Consider the following 17,199-nt stretch of genomic DNA (forward strand, 5'->3'; position numbering starts at 1 on the left):
TATCTGTGTTGTGCGCATGCGCGTGTTGCAGCGGGTATGAACGAGGACGGCTCGTTCATCGGGCAGTACGGTCGCAAGCGCCGCCCGCCTCCCTCCGGTCAGCAAGACTCGGCCTCGCAGGCCTTCGCCACGCTCGTCTAACACCCGCCCGTCCCCTCTACCTCTCACCCTTTACCTACACCTCACACCCTGTCACTCGCACCCTATAGGCGGCATTGATTGTGCTTATAAGGAACGTTTCCTCATTATCGTTACCGATATCGGTAGTCATCAAACGTATACGTGAACATTTTGCCCGATCATTTTTTATCATGCGTTTATTTCTATGACAGTATCGGAAGTTGTATCCTTGTTATGATTAAATATCGTAAAGATTTATGATTTCACTAATAAGAGGATATATTATTAGAGGTGTATGCCGATATGAATGGGATAATGTGGAAGCAGTTTTAGAGTTTAGGCACTTTTGGAATTTTAACAGTTCAACTGACAATATTTATGCAGCTTTATTTAACATACTGATAGTTTAATAGGCTGCTAATCCCGTCATGAGCGCTTAGCTTTGTTTTAATGAGCTAGACGTGACTGAAAACCTCAGTGCCATTGCATCACAAATGGAAAAAAAAAAATGAAATGACCCAATCGCCTCAAAATTAAACACTTTGTTAAACCGCCCAAATTTTTTTTTTTTTTGTAAATTTGATCTGGTTGTGTTTGAATCTCGATAAGTCTCGCTAATTTTACTAATGACGATAGAAGTAAAGGACGTTGTCTTTATGACACTATTTTAAAAATAGTTGTTATAAAGGCCGTTTTATACGTCCCGAGTTAATGCAAGGCGTCTTTCTCTACTTAGGGCGCTTTTAGTGTCACGCGGATTTGCTCACGCACGCGGGATTGGACCGCATGCGTAAAATTTCACGCTGCGGATCATACGCAGCATGAGTTTCAGTTTTCTACGGGCTGCGTAACGGTATAGACGTGTTCAAAAATGATCAATGTCAGAAGAATATGTGTCGCTTACATACTTTACAAACGACGAAACAAGAAGACAAGAGTACATGTTGATCCCTTTCTTGAAAATAGGCTTCTTGCTGGGGCGTTTGTTACACGCTTTGGAAAACTACAAAATAATGAACGTAAATTTAAAAATTACTTTCGAATGTCCATTCGTTCTTTTGATGAACTGTTGTGTAAAATTGAGAATAAGCTACAAAAAAGCAGTTTACGAAGGATTACAATACAACCGATTGAGAGGCTCGCTATTACATTAAGGTAAGTTTTAAATTTTAAATATTTAATTTCCTGCTATGATTTAGTGGAAAGGGATTTGAACAGGTAGGATAAACGTTTTTTGACTTCAAATTACTGTCATGTGTAAATTTACATGTGCAAAAAAAAAATTTTGTCATGTACTCTGAAATTTCATTGTTCATAATTTCATTCAATTTCATGTTGAAATTTCATTAAATAAGATTATTTCACTCATAAAATGTCGCCATTAAAGTGGAATCATTCCTACCTTTCATCACACGCTACTTATTATAATATAGATAAAAGTTATAGGTTTGCACATGACAGTAATTTAAAGTCAAAAAAAGTCCTTAATTGGTTTGGGATTGGTACGTTCAACCTACATACACAATCCTTTTTTTTATCTGATAAAGTACACATGGCCACAGATCAAGTTACCCAAAACCAGCATAAATGGAACTCGCGCCTTGCGTATTATCATACTTAGGTAACCCGTCGGAGTCCCGCTTATACTGGATTTGAGTAACTTGATCTGTGCCGTGTGTACAACCGCACTCATATGACTAAACAAACAATTAGAGAGAAACTGGAGAAAAAAAGTTAATCGTACTCATTTTAATAAAAAGAGTTTTATTCATAAATTAAAAAATCAAATTTTACATCATTCATTTCTTTGTAAATTTGTATCCTGAGCGTTGACATTACTTTCGCCTGTAGATGATGTTGTTGCTGGGGTATAAATTACGTCATAAGACGTGATATTAAACAGGCCGCTTTCAGTCGAAATAAGAGTTTCATTGTCATTCACTGCAGCAGAACTAATAGCATTGTCGTTAAGACTCGAAGTATCCTGGATTATACTATTGGTTTGGTAATCTTGATTTATCGGTGACAAACTGTCAAGCTCAGTAAAACCACTAGAACTTGTTGTAGGTATGGGACTGTAGTATGCAGGTTGTGTTTGACTTTCCATTTCCATAACTATATTTAACACTTTTGTTCTGAACATTAGTTTTTGATATCTAGTGAATCTTTTTAATGAAGGCTGCAGAGACTGAAAGAAAGCCAAATCCTCACTTTCTAGCTCCAGTTGATTAGACTTTAAGCATTCTAATAACTGTGCCTCAAATTCAGATGGTGCTTGCTTTTTAGATTTTACTTGTTTTTGTTTTGATGTTGGGTGAGAACTTTCTTGACGTGAAGTATCTGGTTGCGTGGACTCATTAGGTGTTTCTAAATTACTTTGTTCAGACATTTCTTCACAGAGTGACTCTTCTCCAGCAGTTTCCGTTGTACTGTCTAAGAAAGTCAAAATGTCATAGTAAGAATATTTCTTCTTCTTCTTCTTACTCCCAGAGCCGGATGGCTGATTTTTTTCAGATATCTTGTCTTTCTGGTAAGTGTCCCTTGCTGTTCGCCAGCGTTGTTGTATTTTCTTGTCTGAAATGACAAAATATAATAAGTAAGTGGCAAAAGTACACACAGTTTCAGATCAAGTTACCCAAAACCAGTACCAATAAAATCTAACGTAGCTATAGTACTGTAGTTAAAACGAATTAAAAACTTCTAGCGCTAGCTACTTCCGTGCCCTTTCACCTTAAGGGTATTTATTTTTCTTCTGAAGTAAAATTCGAGCGGTGCATGCTGTCTTATGTCTGATGTCAGCATTATTAATATATTATGTTATCATATTATTAATATATTGTTTTTGTTTTCAGATATTTGGCAACTGGTAATACATTCACTGATCTACACTATTCCTATGTGATTGGAATTGCAACAATTAGCGAAATAGTAAGACAAGTTTGTTACATAATATGGATTGAACTAAAGTCTGAATGTATTCCACAGCTTAATGGGATCAAATGGAAAGAAATCGCAGAGGGATTTCTCACATATACAAATTTTCCTAATTGCTTGGGTGCAATTGATGGAAAACATATAAGAGTGATTCGGCCGCCGCACAGTGGATCACTATATTTTAATTATAAGAAATATTATTCTGTAGTGCTCCTCGCAATGTGTGATGCTGATTATAATTTTACATATATTAATGTCGGTACCAGTGGAAGCAACGCCGATTCAACCATCTTTAGAAGGAGTCAATTGTATACGAAACTGGAAAGTAACACGTTGGGTATCCCTGACCCGCAAGAGTTGCCTATTATTTGCCCCGAAGTAGCTTATCCATCTAGTGTAAGAGCAAAGTTGCCGTTCGTGATAGTGGGAGACGAGGCATTTGGTTTATCATCACATGTGATGCGGCCTTATGCTCGTGATAATTTACCTTACAAAAAGAAAATATTTAATTACCGTCTGTCCAGAGCTAGAAGGTACATAGAATGCACTTTTGGAATTATGTCAAATAAATTTAGAATATTTCACAGATCCATGAATGTCAAGTTAGATCTAGCACAATTAATAGTCAAGACGGCATGTGTACTTCACAATTTCATAAGGAAACGGGATGGCTACAAGGTCAGCCATACATTTGTCACAAATGGTTTTACGGGACCACTACCCAGGCAGCAGACTGAAAGTAGTAATACGTCGGCAAGTAATATCAGAGATATATTTGCAGATTACTTTATCAATGAAGGAAAAGTCTCCTGGCAACACCGATATATAATTAATTAACTAAACTCAAAAGGTTTTAGAAGGTTTTTGATGTTATTTGTGAATTAAATAATTATGCTTATATTAATAAAGTAATGATGCTTGTATAAATAAAATAATGAACCAAACACATACCCGCCTCTTTTCTTTCCTCTTCGCTCAAATTTTCGTAGTTAGGTGCCAATTCCTTCAAAATATCTCTCCATGCAGCCTCCCTCGCGTCCCTGTTTTTGTATAATTCATTGCGTTTATCCCACAAAACGGGCCGCAGATGAACTTCAATGATTACTCGTTCTGTATCGATTTTCATTTCGGTAGTACAATACGGCGCGTGCGCCCCGCTCGACTCTAAAATGGGCACTGAAGTTGTAGGCAGCGCTTACGCATGCGGATACCCCGCACCGGGGTGACGCCCCGCACAGCGCCCCGCGTCCCGCGTGCGTTTATCACGCTTTACAATAGATACCTATATGAAATTGTTCTTTGCGGATGCTACGCATGCGGTCCAATCCCGCGTGCGTGAGCAAATCCGCGTGACACTAAAAGCGCCCTTAGAGTCGACTCCTATTGATAGCACGTTGAGGTACAGTCTATGTAATACTTAATGTTATTAGAAATAAGATGCATATTTACTTGAAAGATTTGCAGTACATATGCTCGTAAATTGGCCTTTTTTGTCCGAACTTTAAAGTAGCGTATTTAAGTCCCATGTACGTTTTTTTTAAAATTAATATTAGCTATTTAATGTAAACAAAAACGCCCCACACAAACGCACAGTTTTTGTGTGACTTAAATCGTCTTATGCATCCAATTTCTAACATAAGATTATTTCATAGCTATTAATATCATTGCGACGTCAATGGGAGTCGACCTTTAAACATTTAGGTTAGTTCTTAAGTACACATTAGATATTAAGTTATTTAGGTTGTAAAAATCAGAAGATATTTTATACAGAGTGATGTGCAGTGAATGTTTCTATTATACTGATAATATAGTCTATTTGATATAGATATGAGCACGAGTTTTGTTTTACGTTTGTGGTTTTGCATTTATAGCTATTGTTAGAGTAGTATAGATAGACGTACACCCATATCTCCGTCCCATTTCTTCATCCTTTTGTATTTGCCTGCACGAGCCGCTATATTTTATTTTCTTGTAAGGTATGATTTTTGTTTTGTTTTTTTTGCTATTTAATAGATATGATTTTATTTCCATAATTTATGTGTTGTTTTTTTTTTCAATTATTAAAACTATTCAGGCTTAAAACTATTACTTAAATAGGCCTAATAATACAGTCTTACTATTCCATTTTATTGAGTTGATAGTGATAACTGATACATTAAACATCATAAAACTATAGATGAGAGGGAACCAAGGTGTCCCTAGGCCCTACTGAAAAATAGACAGATCGAAGACATGGTTTTTTAAGGAAATCTTGAGTTAATTGTTAACATAATCTTTTCTATATAACAGGTCGCTTCACAGAAGACGGTTCGTTCATAGGACAGTACGTGCCGGGCGCGCGCGTACTGCCCCCACCACCCGCGCCGCCACCCGCACCCGCAACACCCCTCAGCGGACTCAACACCCAACCACCCACATACGTGTAAACTGGGAAGCAACGATTTTTTTTACGAGAAATTGACTACTGAACACTGATCACGACAATGAAGTGAACATTAAATGTTCTCAGTTAATCCCACTTCTGATTTAAAAGTAAACATGCTCTAGTAATTCTAAAGTCACTTTAAACATCATGATTTTTGAAAAACAGAGCGTTCAGTACTTTATTTCGCAGTGTGTTTGATATGGATTTGTTTCGAAACTGAATCTCAAAGTTTATTAAAAATAATGTCGAGGTGGGAAATATGTGCACTATTTACGTCAGGAGAATAGTTACTTATATGATTGTAAGCTCGACTCTGAGTCACCTTTTGTGGCATTCATTCGTATACGATCTGCTGTCAGCTCACTATTTTACAGGCAACTTATTGGTCATTGTAATCTTTAAAGGGCAAGTCATTGTCAGCCGTCCATTTACCAGTTATCAAATACTTTTGATTTGCAGTCAGCTTAGTGGGCGGAGCTTGAACTAGGCTTGCGTGAGTAACTATTTTCTAATCGCGAATAAACGATATTTTGCTAATATTTCTGCCACTTTTTTCAAGAACTAAAAATCTTCATCTCAGTATCTATATTTAGTTAAAATATATTAGTTAAAAAGAAGCTAGTTTAAGCAGAACTATGCATGATGAACTATGCATCGATTTTGTTCGGTTTCAGTATTAATACCTATTGGCATGTCAATGACCTTTGCATACTGACTGCTCAAATTGTAGCATTGTAATTTGAGCTTTGTATCACTTTTCATAAAGTGTTATTTGGAATGCAACATGCGTGTTTCACACGTCGCTAAAAATATTGAAAAGTATGCTTTAGATCACATAATATTAAGCTCCAATTTCGATGCTTTTCGAGTCAGTTGCGAGTCGATATGGTGTGTGAAAGCCATAAAACACTTTAATATAAAGTCAAATATGCGTTAAATACAGATAAAAGTACTTGGAACAATACATTTCACAAGTTAATGCATGTTGAAAATTACCTTGGCACTTGTGTAAAACCAAAAGTTTATCAACTTTTTTTGTTCTTCTAATATCTATCTATTGGTAGACAATCTACTACTGGCATAAAAAGGTTATATTCTAGTGAAAGTTGTTTCTTGCTGGTTTTTCTCGGCTATATCAGTGGAACCGGAACAATAATAGCGTCTAAATCATTACTCTAGCTGTCCCTGTTTTTGTCGAACCCACAGGCGCAGTAGTGAGTTCAATGAGTTTAATTCGGTTTGATCCCCGACAAGAGCAATTCGGAAATTTCTAATTTCTGATTTTTCTCTGGTTGCAGACTTCGGCCGTGACAAGTTACCACCTTACTGATAAAAATGTGTCGCGAAGCTATTTAGCGTTCTGACACGATGCTGCGTAGGAATCTGTTAAGAATATGTATTAAAATAACATATAAGGTTTAATATAACTGACATCTCCCTTAGCAGGTTATCCGTTACTATCTGAGACTGTATCATCACCTTCCGCCAGGTGAGAGCAGTCAAGTTCTAAAAAGGAATAAATAAAAAAAACAACTCAGCTACTGTACTCATGCCCAACGTTTATAAATCTCACTTATTGGTCTATTATCGTAGCCTCTGCCATCTAAAGCTTTTTACTTACGCCAATGGGAAATTCATGTTTAACATTCCTAATGTTCGTAAAGAAAAATGTATGTAAAAATGTGTTTTCTGTTGAGAAAAATCAGCAACAAAATCGGCTTTGCAAATTTTTATTTATAGTTTGTGGTAGCACAGGTGCCTAGGTAACTTAATCGAGTTACGGATTTGTTTAATTGTGAGACTGATTTTATGTAAATTATTCAAATAGTGAAAAAACCTGACAAATATTTACAATTCGAAATATTTTAATCTTACACACTTAAAATCTCACCTCTAGTACTAGTGGTTACCTCTAAATGGATAACTAAAGACCATTGAATCCACCTAGATCTTGTGATTTTATCCCTAAAAGGAGTAATATTAAAGTTTCAACACAAATACCCTAAGAGTAACAGTCTAAATTGGCTCATGAGTTAGACACGTTTTTAAGACGGTGTTAAAAGTTTCAATTATGATTTTAAGCCTAGAACGCATGGTAAAGTTCAGCTTATTTAATATTATTTCTTAGTTCCATGGCCGTTGTACTGAGAATACGCAAAAAGTCTCGCAACGCACTTTTAGTAGTTGTTTAAAAGTTGTGTAAATTAATTATATTGCGTTATCATGTGTTCTAGCCTTAATAGTGGAGGTAGTAAGGTTATACAGGATGTTCAAGTAATATTAATGTATTTTTATTGGATAACTGTAATATTCTACAACAAGTTGGGCTATCTTGATGAGTCCTAGTATCTATTTACTGAACATTCTGTATAATAAGTCTAGCGAAGGCTCGCTTAGAAGTTAGGAGACGGATTTCGGCTCGATATCAATTACTTACAATATAAGGATACGGTTTAGATCGCGATGTCTTGGTGTATAAGAAATGCTATTTTTGTCACAGATAAAATAATGAGAGAATTAAGTGTGGAATGGAATTTATAGTCTAAGAGGCCAGAAAGTAATTTTTTGAGTTATCAAGCTCGGAAATTAGGCAAATCTGTCAATTTATATACGTAAGCTTGTCATGATTTGAGTATTTTCATACATAAAATTGACATTACTCACTCTATTGAAGAGTTTTACCACAATATAATTCATTCCACTCTAAGGTATTTTATTATATTTAAAAATCAAATTGGATTTACTAAATACTCGATGGCCTCTTACACTATAATCAAAAAGATTTGCTCTGAATACCGGTGGTCAAGCGCGTTTAATTTCTAGAATACTCTACTCTTGTTTAAAATATTAACGGCAGCTCAGAATGGCGGGTTAAAATTAAGCCAATAGTTTTGTCTCAGACGGTATATACATATAAAATCGATATTTACTATTTTACATTACATATGATATAGTCTAAAGCCCGCGGTACATATGCTTGACAGAGGCATGCCATATGGAATGGCATATCAAGCTCGCATGCCAGTAGTATTAGTATACTAATACTAAATCGGAATCAAAGGCACAGTACGAGACGGATATAAAATGTGATGAATATTAAATGTCCTGCTTCTCGGATTGCCAGTGACTGGCATTCCGTCTGCGGGCACGTGTACTACGGCCCTTATAACCTGGCACTATTCGATCGCTTTTATTTTTATATGAAATGCATATCTTTCAACGACTAACAAATTCTTTAGGACCACAAAGAGTAATTCTATTTTTAAGACTATTTAAGATTTCAAATCAAATTTTCACATCTATTCTTCTACTTAGGCGAAAATATATTACTTATTAGCTTTATAGTTTTTTCTCATTAGCACTTATTAACATATAGGATTTCGTTTTAGCATCTATATAATATTTTGGGTGATGACATTCGAAATATTAGCACACAATTTTTCAAGTATTTTTCCTAGGAGATTTAATATTTTATAATCACTAAGCCGGATTTACATTGAGTCAGTTACTGACGCAGCATCCAAAGGCGCTGTCGCATATTATGACATAGACATTATCGCGTAACTTGATTTCAGGATAGTACAGTGTCCGATTGTTAAGAGTATTAAGTCTGAATGTTAACTGACTTCTACTGATTGCAAAAGTGACGTGTCACCTCTGATTTTATATGAAGATTAACCGATTTAAAGTAATTGTTTATTGACCCCCCATTTTTTATACCTTAGTCGATTCTAGCTTTGATCAAGTGACTTAACTAATGTGAAGCTGGTTTAGTGAATAGTGAAACTTGATTTGTACGCGTTATTTAATATCAATTAATGCAAATTGAATCTATTTTCGTATGGACGTGGAGTATTTGAGTATTTTTGTATGCGCGCACGCGGTTTGGCCACCGGGCGATGTTGGTGCTTTGCGAACGTGATCGAGAGCGGTTTGTATTCGATGTTGTGATCGTAACTACGTAGATTTAGCACTGTTCGTTTGTTTGCCTGTTCGCTAATAACGAAAACCGTTTATTGGTTAGGTGTTGGATGGAACTGAGAAAACCGCCTTTGTATATCGCATTACTGTATTTATGATATTATTCAGGAATCTCGAACTACCCTCGAATATTCTCAATACACTCTTTAGTGTTTCTGTAGCTAGTTAAGACGGGGGGTTTAGGTGAAAACATACTTATACCTACTTATACATTAACTGTGAAAGAAACAAACGTACGAATCGACGTAGTGTCCGTGGTAGTGTTACAATGGACGGGTCGCGTACTATAATACATCAGTTTACTCCATGACATTGAGTTGGCATTGCCATACTAACTTCTGCATAGTGGTGTGAAAGGACATTTCGATTTTTTTTTCAGTACGGTTGATGAATTTTACTCTAAAAACTTACAATCTTCTGTGACCATAAAATCATTTTCCAGTATAAATTTTATAAGTAACGAATTTTTGTACTTTACCTTAACTGACTGGAATTTAATTACAATTGTTAAATCCTCCGGAAATATATTTATGTACTTTTTAAACACTATTGAAACACTATTCTGGAGTAATGGATTGAACTGATGCTAAACTAAAGAATAACCCCCGTTATACAAAAACAACACTGAATGTATAAACCACTAGTTATAATACATTTTTTGTATATCCCAGTTTATCAAACTTTATGCACCTCACTATGTTATGACAAGTTGATGTTTCCAGATATAATCCCTAAAAACCTGCTTACACGTTCATTAGTTATCCGTGATTGTAAGATGATGCAGATACAAATAAACGTTAAACGGCGTTTCAGTATTCGACTGAAAGTCTTAACATCCTGATCTGCATCACCTGAAAAAAAAAACCTTTTGAGATTTACTACCGCTATTGGCCGATCGGTAAATCAACTAATGGACGTATAAATCGGGCTTAACTTGGTACACGCGAGCGCTGCCACCAGTGTTAAAATAACTTCCAGTTCTTATCAGGCATAGAGCAACGCGGTCTACGGTAGAGCTTATATAGAGCTTTAAAAACCACCCATCTTTTGTTAGAGATACATAGAGTCGATTTTGATTTTGCAAACATTATAATGTCACAGTAGAATGGAACTAGTACTAGATTCTAGTTTGAAACTCGTTTCCACTATATTGTTTTTTATTACAAGCACCATACAGAGCACTGGTTCTTGGGTTGTAGAAGTATTTAAGTTCGTTTCAATACTGGTAAAATTACGAGGGTACAAATCTACATTCTAAGATACTAGCATGACATAGGCAGGTATTGCTGTTCAACGCAAACTGTCTGAAAAAATTTGGTCCCTCCGCAGGACGACGCAAAACAGATTTACATTTCAATTAAAACTTAATACATTTCTGTGCTCGTGGACTACGCAGGTAGGTTCTCTACCTAGTTCATGTTTACATGACCCGTTGTTAACAACGCAGATACACCTCGTATGTGTACGTGACCCACAGTACCGGCCCCAGTGGGCCAGTTCTTTGGCGAGGTTATAGTCATCCCCATAAGGCCGCGTTGCTTACAGTCTCGAACCAGCGCACCTCACTTGTATCTCGTGTTAGAGTTAAGGGTTTCGTGTTATCTAATGTTAGGCAGCTAAGGCGTTCGCTTGTCGCTCTAATGTAATTAATGTAACTTCTCATGCCTAAGTATTTATTATATTTCGTCTTTTAAAATTACCTGAGTATATTACTTAATTACTGTCGACCGAACTCAACTGTACCATTAAAAAAGATGATAAATACATAACGTTATGAAAAATCGCTGCAACACAGTTATACTAGTATTTCGAACATGTTATTTCTAATATGATATGTGCAAGCTATAGGTTTCGGGTATTATATACTCATTTAAAAACAGTACAGAAAATTTAAAAAAATACTGTTCCTTTTGTTGAAACACGTTGCGATCCGTCGCAGCAGCCATGTTTATCGTTTTATTAATCAATTATTAAATAATGGGTATAAGTAAATTGAAAAAAAAAAACATTTAAATTTTACCTCCGACAAAAGTTAAGGTAAAAGAATTGACTACAGTTGAGCTTGTTCGGCATTTAAATCAATTCACACGACAGCTTATTTATTAATATTTATTTATTCATACGCCTGAAAGGTGTCGGGTCCTATGTAATACATTCCACGCGGTCAAACCATGTTGATTTTATAAAAAACGCACCCATTTTGATTTTACAATTATAATGTGTTGACGTGCAGATGAGATCTGAATAACGTTTTCAAAAACTGGACTCACGTTGCGACAGCGTTTTATAGTATTAAATTTATTTTTCGTATTTGAGGACCAAACTAGTGACTGTCACCGTGTCACAAATAATCCAATTACTTTATGTCACTGACACGTACTTCACTAGTTAAGCACTAGTGTGACAATAAAGACGTTTATTAATTACCATTTTGTATCGAAACCCATATTGCTGCAAAAATACATGTGTTACAACAGTAATATATTTGGATACTAGTATGGAACGTTATTTTTTGTAACCGTGACAAAAGCCACTAGTATGGACTCGAGCTTAGTGTATTCTAATCCCAAGTTGCTATTTTAATATTTAATTGCTAACATAACCTATATTGTTCTCATTTGAGCTTACCTTATGTAACATTGCGTTATTATATTTGAAAGCACTGTTATATTATAGCCCCTTTAAGTTGTTTGTTAAGGAGTCTTTATCATGTCTATTGTCTAGTAAGAATTTAATATATATTATGTAATATTTAATTGTACTTCTTCCATTATACTGCTTTCTATTTGACATTTGGTTCATCGTCGACCTAATATCGATTGAGTTATCGATATTTTTGACAGTTCCGCGTACACTTAATGTAAAAAGAGAGATCAAATAGAAAAGAGTATAAGCGGATGGATAAAGTAGGAGAGCCTTGTTCTATTCGCGCCTGTTTTTGTCGCTTTTCTACACCGCGCTGTTGATAATTAAAAATTCTCTCTCTTGGACTACTTGTTAACATTCAAAATGGCGAAATAACGTTAAAAATAAATTAATTGTTGAATTCACTAAAATTACGGTGATATATGATCACTGCCTTTTCCCCTAAGAATTAAATTAGAGTTTTTTCTATATTATTGTGTTCATTTTGTAGTTTTTACCATTTAAATGTGTAACGCACTTGCAAACAGCAATATTAAAAACATTTGACCGCAATTGACAATTTCATAGTTTTTTACATATAACTTTAACAACTGTCGATTAATCAGAATAATACATAACAATCTTGCTTTAAATACCAGCCTATAAGAAAAACGGCGATTGTCGATCCAAATTTATTAGCGGTCCACATAACTGACAGACAGATGAATAATCTGTTCATTTCATTATAGTGTAAAGTATGTTTTTAAAATAGAAGAAGAGAATATTTATCTTTACATTTTCAAAACGCTCTTTTAACTATAAAGTAATTGAAAGATTTTTTACATAATAAGACTGAATCAAAAATTGAGTTCACGAAAATCAGCTTTATATTGATTTGGGTTCAATTATTGCTCAATTCCGTTTGGGCTTGTGAGTGCGATGCGCAATTAACACCCATGTTTGTAATAATTGACAGTTAGTCAACTTGCCTTAAATATTATCTGTAAAGGACCTCTATGATGTTATATTTATTTCAATTTAGGAGACTTCATTTAATTAAATACTTTTTACTGTTCGTAACCAAATGCACACTATATTATGCATTTATAAAACCACTTGGTTTTTAATTCAGATTTTTTTTAAATAATGACAAACTGCTGTTTAATCTGTGCGGTCGAATAAAAGTATGGCTATAGGAATGTAAAAATGTATATTTTTATTTGGCCGCACGTATACTATTAATAGAATTAAAGATTTCAAAATGTAACAAAATAAATAACATTAGAAATGTGTATTCTCGAATTATAAACTATTCTTAGTAGCATTTAAGTCAGTAGAAATTGTAATGAAGACACTTTGTTGCATTATAGTGATTGTTATTTCTACAAAAAAAATTTGAATCGATTGAACATTTTGGGAATATTGGATTTGATTTTTGAAATATTATTATTTATTGAATTTCTTACATAGAATTACTATAAGACATTTTTACGCCTTAGTAAATTATATAGTTTTGTCAAAATTAGTGGATTTATAAAAGAAGTCGCGTCACGTAAAAACAACAGTCATGATTGATGAAACGCGTAGAATAATTACATAACATGCGTCTTTTATTTGCGCTCCTTTTTGGTCGCAAATTCGGATAAAAGTAACATTAACATAATGATATGTTTAATTGTGTTCTTTGAAAGTACATCCACATATAATACTATTGCTATGTCTAGGAGTCTCCCGTGTATTCCTTCGCCTGGAATTTCATATAACTGACACAAGAACCCTACTTATTGCGGGATAAAAGTATATTTATTAAAGTATTTCAGCGTAAAATGAAATAAAAAATCTTGTTCCGTTATGTTTACGTGGCTCGACTTATACTTTTATATAAGCGTGGTGCGACGTAAAAATTGTACTTTGGTATTAATTTAATTTACTTTAAATTAAAATTGGTTTTAAATGTGTGAACAATGTGTCTTTAATATAATGAAATAGCCCACTATTGAAGTGTTTCGAAAATGGTTTACCCTCGAATGCTTTGAAAGTGGAATCATGACAAATAGTAATGGTCTCCGCTACTTCTGGCGTCGGCGGAACGATTGAGTTACGAATTAATAATTTACTCTCTTTATTTCGCATTAAGTGACGATAATTTATTGTAACTACGATGAATATTTTTTTATGTTGCATAGAAAATAAATTTTAAGAAATTATTTTGTATTTACTTTAACCTGTTCCTCTTTAACATTGGGCTAGGTTTACGCGCCAGAGCCAGCACCGTTCCTTAAATGGTGCAAGCAGCGTCTAGCGCAAGTTGGCTAAAAATGGTAACTCGTAAGACACAGCTACTTACAAGGTAGCTGTTTGGTCTTGTGTGAAGTTTTCTTGTGTATTCCGCCACTCCGCATTGGAACAGTGTAGTGGGCTAGCTGTTAATCTATATATATTCTAATTAACAATGGCTTTTTTTTTTATTATAACGCGCTAATAAATGGGACTACTAGTCTAATTTAACAAAGTTCGTTATTTCCAAGTTACAGCAACGAATTTACAATTTAAATAATAAAATAACTGTTTCTATTTGCTTGTAACTGAACTGTTTCGAGTAGATTATTAGAAATTCTACCCCAAGTGTTAAACAGGTTAACGTTAAGGGTTTTAGAAATAGTAGAGGTTTTTGTGAAAGAGCTAGTCCGGGGTAGTATTATCGCCATTCTTATTTCTGTCGCCAAACAGCATTGTTGCAATAGACGGCCGACCCATATGACCCTGTTTTCAGAGTCCAAGGCCATGGGTTCGATGCCCACAACTGGAAAATGTTTAGTGTGATGAACATGAATGTTTTTCAGTGACTGGGTGTTTATCTATATTTTATAAGTATTTATGTATATCTAATACTATAATTGTGAATGTAAGGTTGTTACGCTTTCGCGCGAAAACTACTTAACCGATCATCATAAAACTTTGTACACGTATTCTTGGAGGTATCAGAAGTAACATAGGATACTTTTTATTAAAAAAAAAATTATATATTTTTTACGAAGGATAAAAAATGTTTGCCAAAAATCTCATGTATGACTATAGGTGTAGACTATGTAGCAGTACGCTGCGTCCCGAAATTTACGAGGGCGAAGCCGCAGGGCACATCTAGTAATATTATAAATGTGAAAGTGTGGATGTTTTTTACTCAATCACGCAAAACCAGCAGAACAGATTTGTATGAAATTTGGCATGCATAGCCCTTGACATAGAAAAGAACATAGGTTACCTTATATCTCGATTCCTTAAGAAGTTCCCGAGGGAAAATTAAAAATTTATTACGAGCTAAGCTGCGGGCAGACATCTTTGAAATTTGATATTATCATGATAGGTATACTTACAGTAGCCTCGCAATATATTTATAATAATATAATCTTTATTAAACAAAACATATAAAAACAATTATAAACAAAAAGTAGATATAAACAGTCGTCTAACTAGAAACGGACTTAAATTAGTGATATCTGCATATCGTCTGAGAAAAGTACATAGGTAAATCCTTTGTGGGGATGGGTATATGCTTTTGTAACATGATACCGAAGGTAATATTAGACATTTACCTAAGTTTAAACAATATATTAAAACATATTTAACAAATCGTGGTTACTACACCACGATTGATGAATTCCTTAACGACAAGGCTGCTTGGAAGCAGGCCACTCCGCTCTCATCTCTCACAAAACAGAAAAATTCTAAACATTGTTAAACTTTAAAATTATGTTGGAAAAGAGCAATCTGCTGAGTTTCTTGCCGGCTCTTCTCAGTGGAATCTGCCTTCCGAACCGGTGGTAGAGTCACTACACACTGACTGACTTGACGTTTCAAAAGTGCTTATCAATTAGGCCTACATGAAATAAATGAATTTTGAATTTTGAAATATAAACATACTTCGACATTACACACATGTCAATGTAGACCTTAAGTAAGCGTATCTTGTGTCATGGTCACTAAGATGACTGATGAATATTTTTATGAATAATATACACAAACACCTATAATATACAGATAAACACCTAGACACTGGAAAACATAAATGATCATCACACAAACATATTCCAGTTGTGGGAATCGAACCCACGGCCATGGACTCAGAAATCAGGGTCGCTGCCCACTGCGCCAGTCGGCCGGTCGGTGTTAGCTCGCAGATTTGCTCACTGTACAAAAGAGGTAAAAGTTACGTTGTTCAAGTCCTTTTATCAGTCCTTCTATACATGCACTCTGTGGTTTTATTATACCCGAAGTTCTCTGAACGCAATATAATAATAGCTTCAGGATAATGTTGGGACTGGCTCGATACTGTAGTGCGTCTGGTATGTTTGCGAAAAACCGAGTTGATGGCTTCTTCGCAACTATAACGAAAAATATCGCGTCACCGAATCACCATGTAAATATATTAAATCAAAAGATGACAGATTTCTCTGGTCTGGAATGGTCCGGTGGTCCCGACAAAGACGTGCAACTAAGCGATTTAGTGTAAATTAGCGGTATGACTACAATATTCCCCAACATTTTAGCCCGCTACCATCTTAGACTGTAATCATCACTTGCCACCAGGTGAGATCAGTCCCTACCTACTAATGGCCCCTAAGGGCCTACTTTCAGAGGAATTAAAATATAAAAAAGTTTTATCCACTATGAGCATAGGTGAAAATATTATCCAAATAATGTACGTGTAAACTTGTAAAGTAGTAACAGGGGTAAAGTAGTAACCGGACCCGTTCAACTCGCAAGAGTAATCTGCATACTTTTGTTTCTACCAATAAATAGTCGAGCGGGAAGGACTGAGTGAGCCGAAAGAGTTGAAATGAACTCGCTTAGTTCTAGACAGCGGAGCGGAGTCATTACGGATCTGATACACTCGCAAAGACAAATGACATTGCAGATTGTAGTGTTTCCACAGAGAAATAGGTGAGAGGGGCGGATCGAACGAGTAAAAAGTAGTTGAAATGAGTCCGCTACGTCAAGGTTTCGCCAACTAGTTTGAAAGGGACTCGTAGTTTTCTCATCCCAGCAACGAGTTTAAAACACCAAATGAACTCGCTGCCTGTGGAAATTGATCAATTTTCATTTCTCATTTTTCA

At 35.2% G+C, this 17,199-nt stretch overlaps 3 protein-coding genes across 6 annotated transcripts in view; 2 read left to right on the forward strand and 1 right to left on the reverse strand.

The window, feature by feature from the left end:
• LOC120628013 (neuroglian-like) overlaps positions 1-6,027 on the forward strand; it is an 80,299-nt gene extending 74,272 nt beyond the window's left edge. For 2 of the 4 annotated variants that reach the window (XM_039896195.1, XM_039896205.1), the window contains exon 15: positions 5,344-6,027. In XM_039896195.1, coding sequence (XP_039752129.1) covers positions 5,344-5,480 — 137 coding nt within the window. In that variant the 3' untranslated portion in view covers positions 5,481-6,027. Of the gene's footprint in view, positions 1-31; positions 618-5,343 lie in introns of those variants that run through there. The other 2 variants (XM_039896220.1, XM_039896212.1) reach the window with 2 other exon arrangements.
• Positions 869-4,006, forward strand: LOC120628040 (protein ANTAGONIST OF LIKE HETEROCHROMATIN PROTEIN 1-like). Its single transcript, XM_039896230.1, has 2 exons — positions 869-1,275; positions 2,973-4,006. The coding sequence occupies exons 1-2, from the start codon at positions 992-994 to the stop codon at positions 3,889-3,891; spliced, it is 1,203 nt and encodes a 400-aa protein (XP_039752164.1). The 5' UTR covers positions 869-991; the 3' UTR covers positions 3,892-4,006.
• Positions 1,903-4,205, reverse strand: LOC120628049. Its single transcript, XM_039896243.1, has 2 exons — positions 4,006-4,205; positions 1,903-2,694 (listed from the first exon to the last, which is right to left on the reverse strand). The coding sequence occupies exons 1-2, from the start codon at positions 4,178-4,180 to the stop codon at positions 1,916-1,918; spliced, it is 954 nt and encodes a 317-aa protein (XP_039752177.1). The 5' UTR covers positions 4,181-4,205; the 3' UTR covers positions 1,903-1,915.
• Positions 6,028-17,199: the final 11,172 nt, after the last annotated feature.

This window comes from Pararge aegeria, chromosome 2 (assembly GCF_905163445.1).
Source record: "Pararge aegeria chromosome 2, ilParAegt1.1, whole genome shotgun sequence".
Classification (NCBI taxonomy): Eukaryota; Metazoa; Arthropoda; class Insecta; order Lepidoptera; family Nymphalidae; genus Pararge; species Pararge aegeria.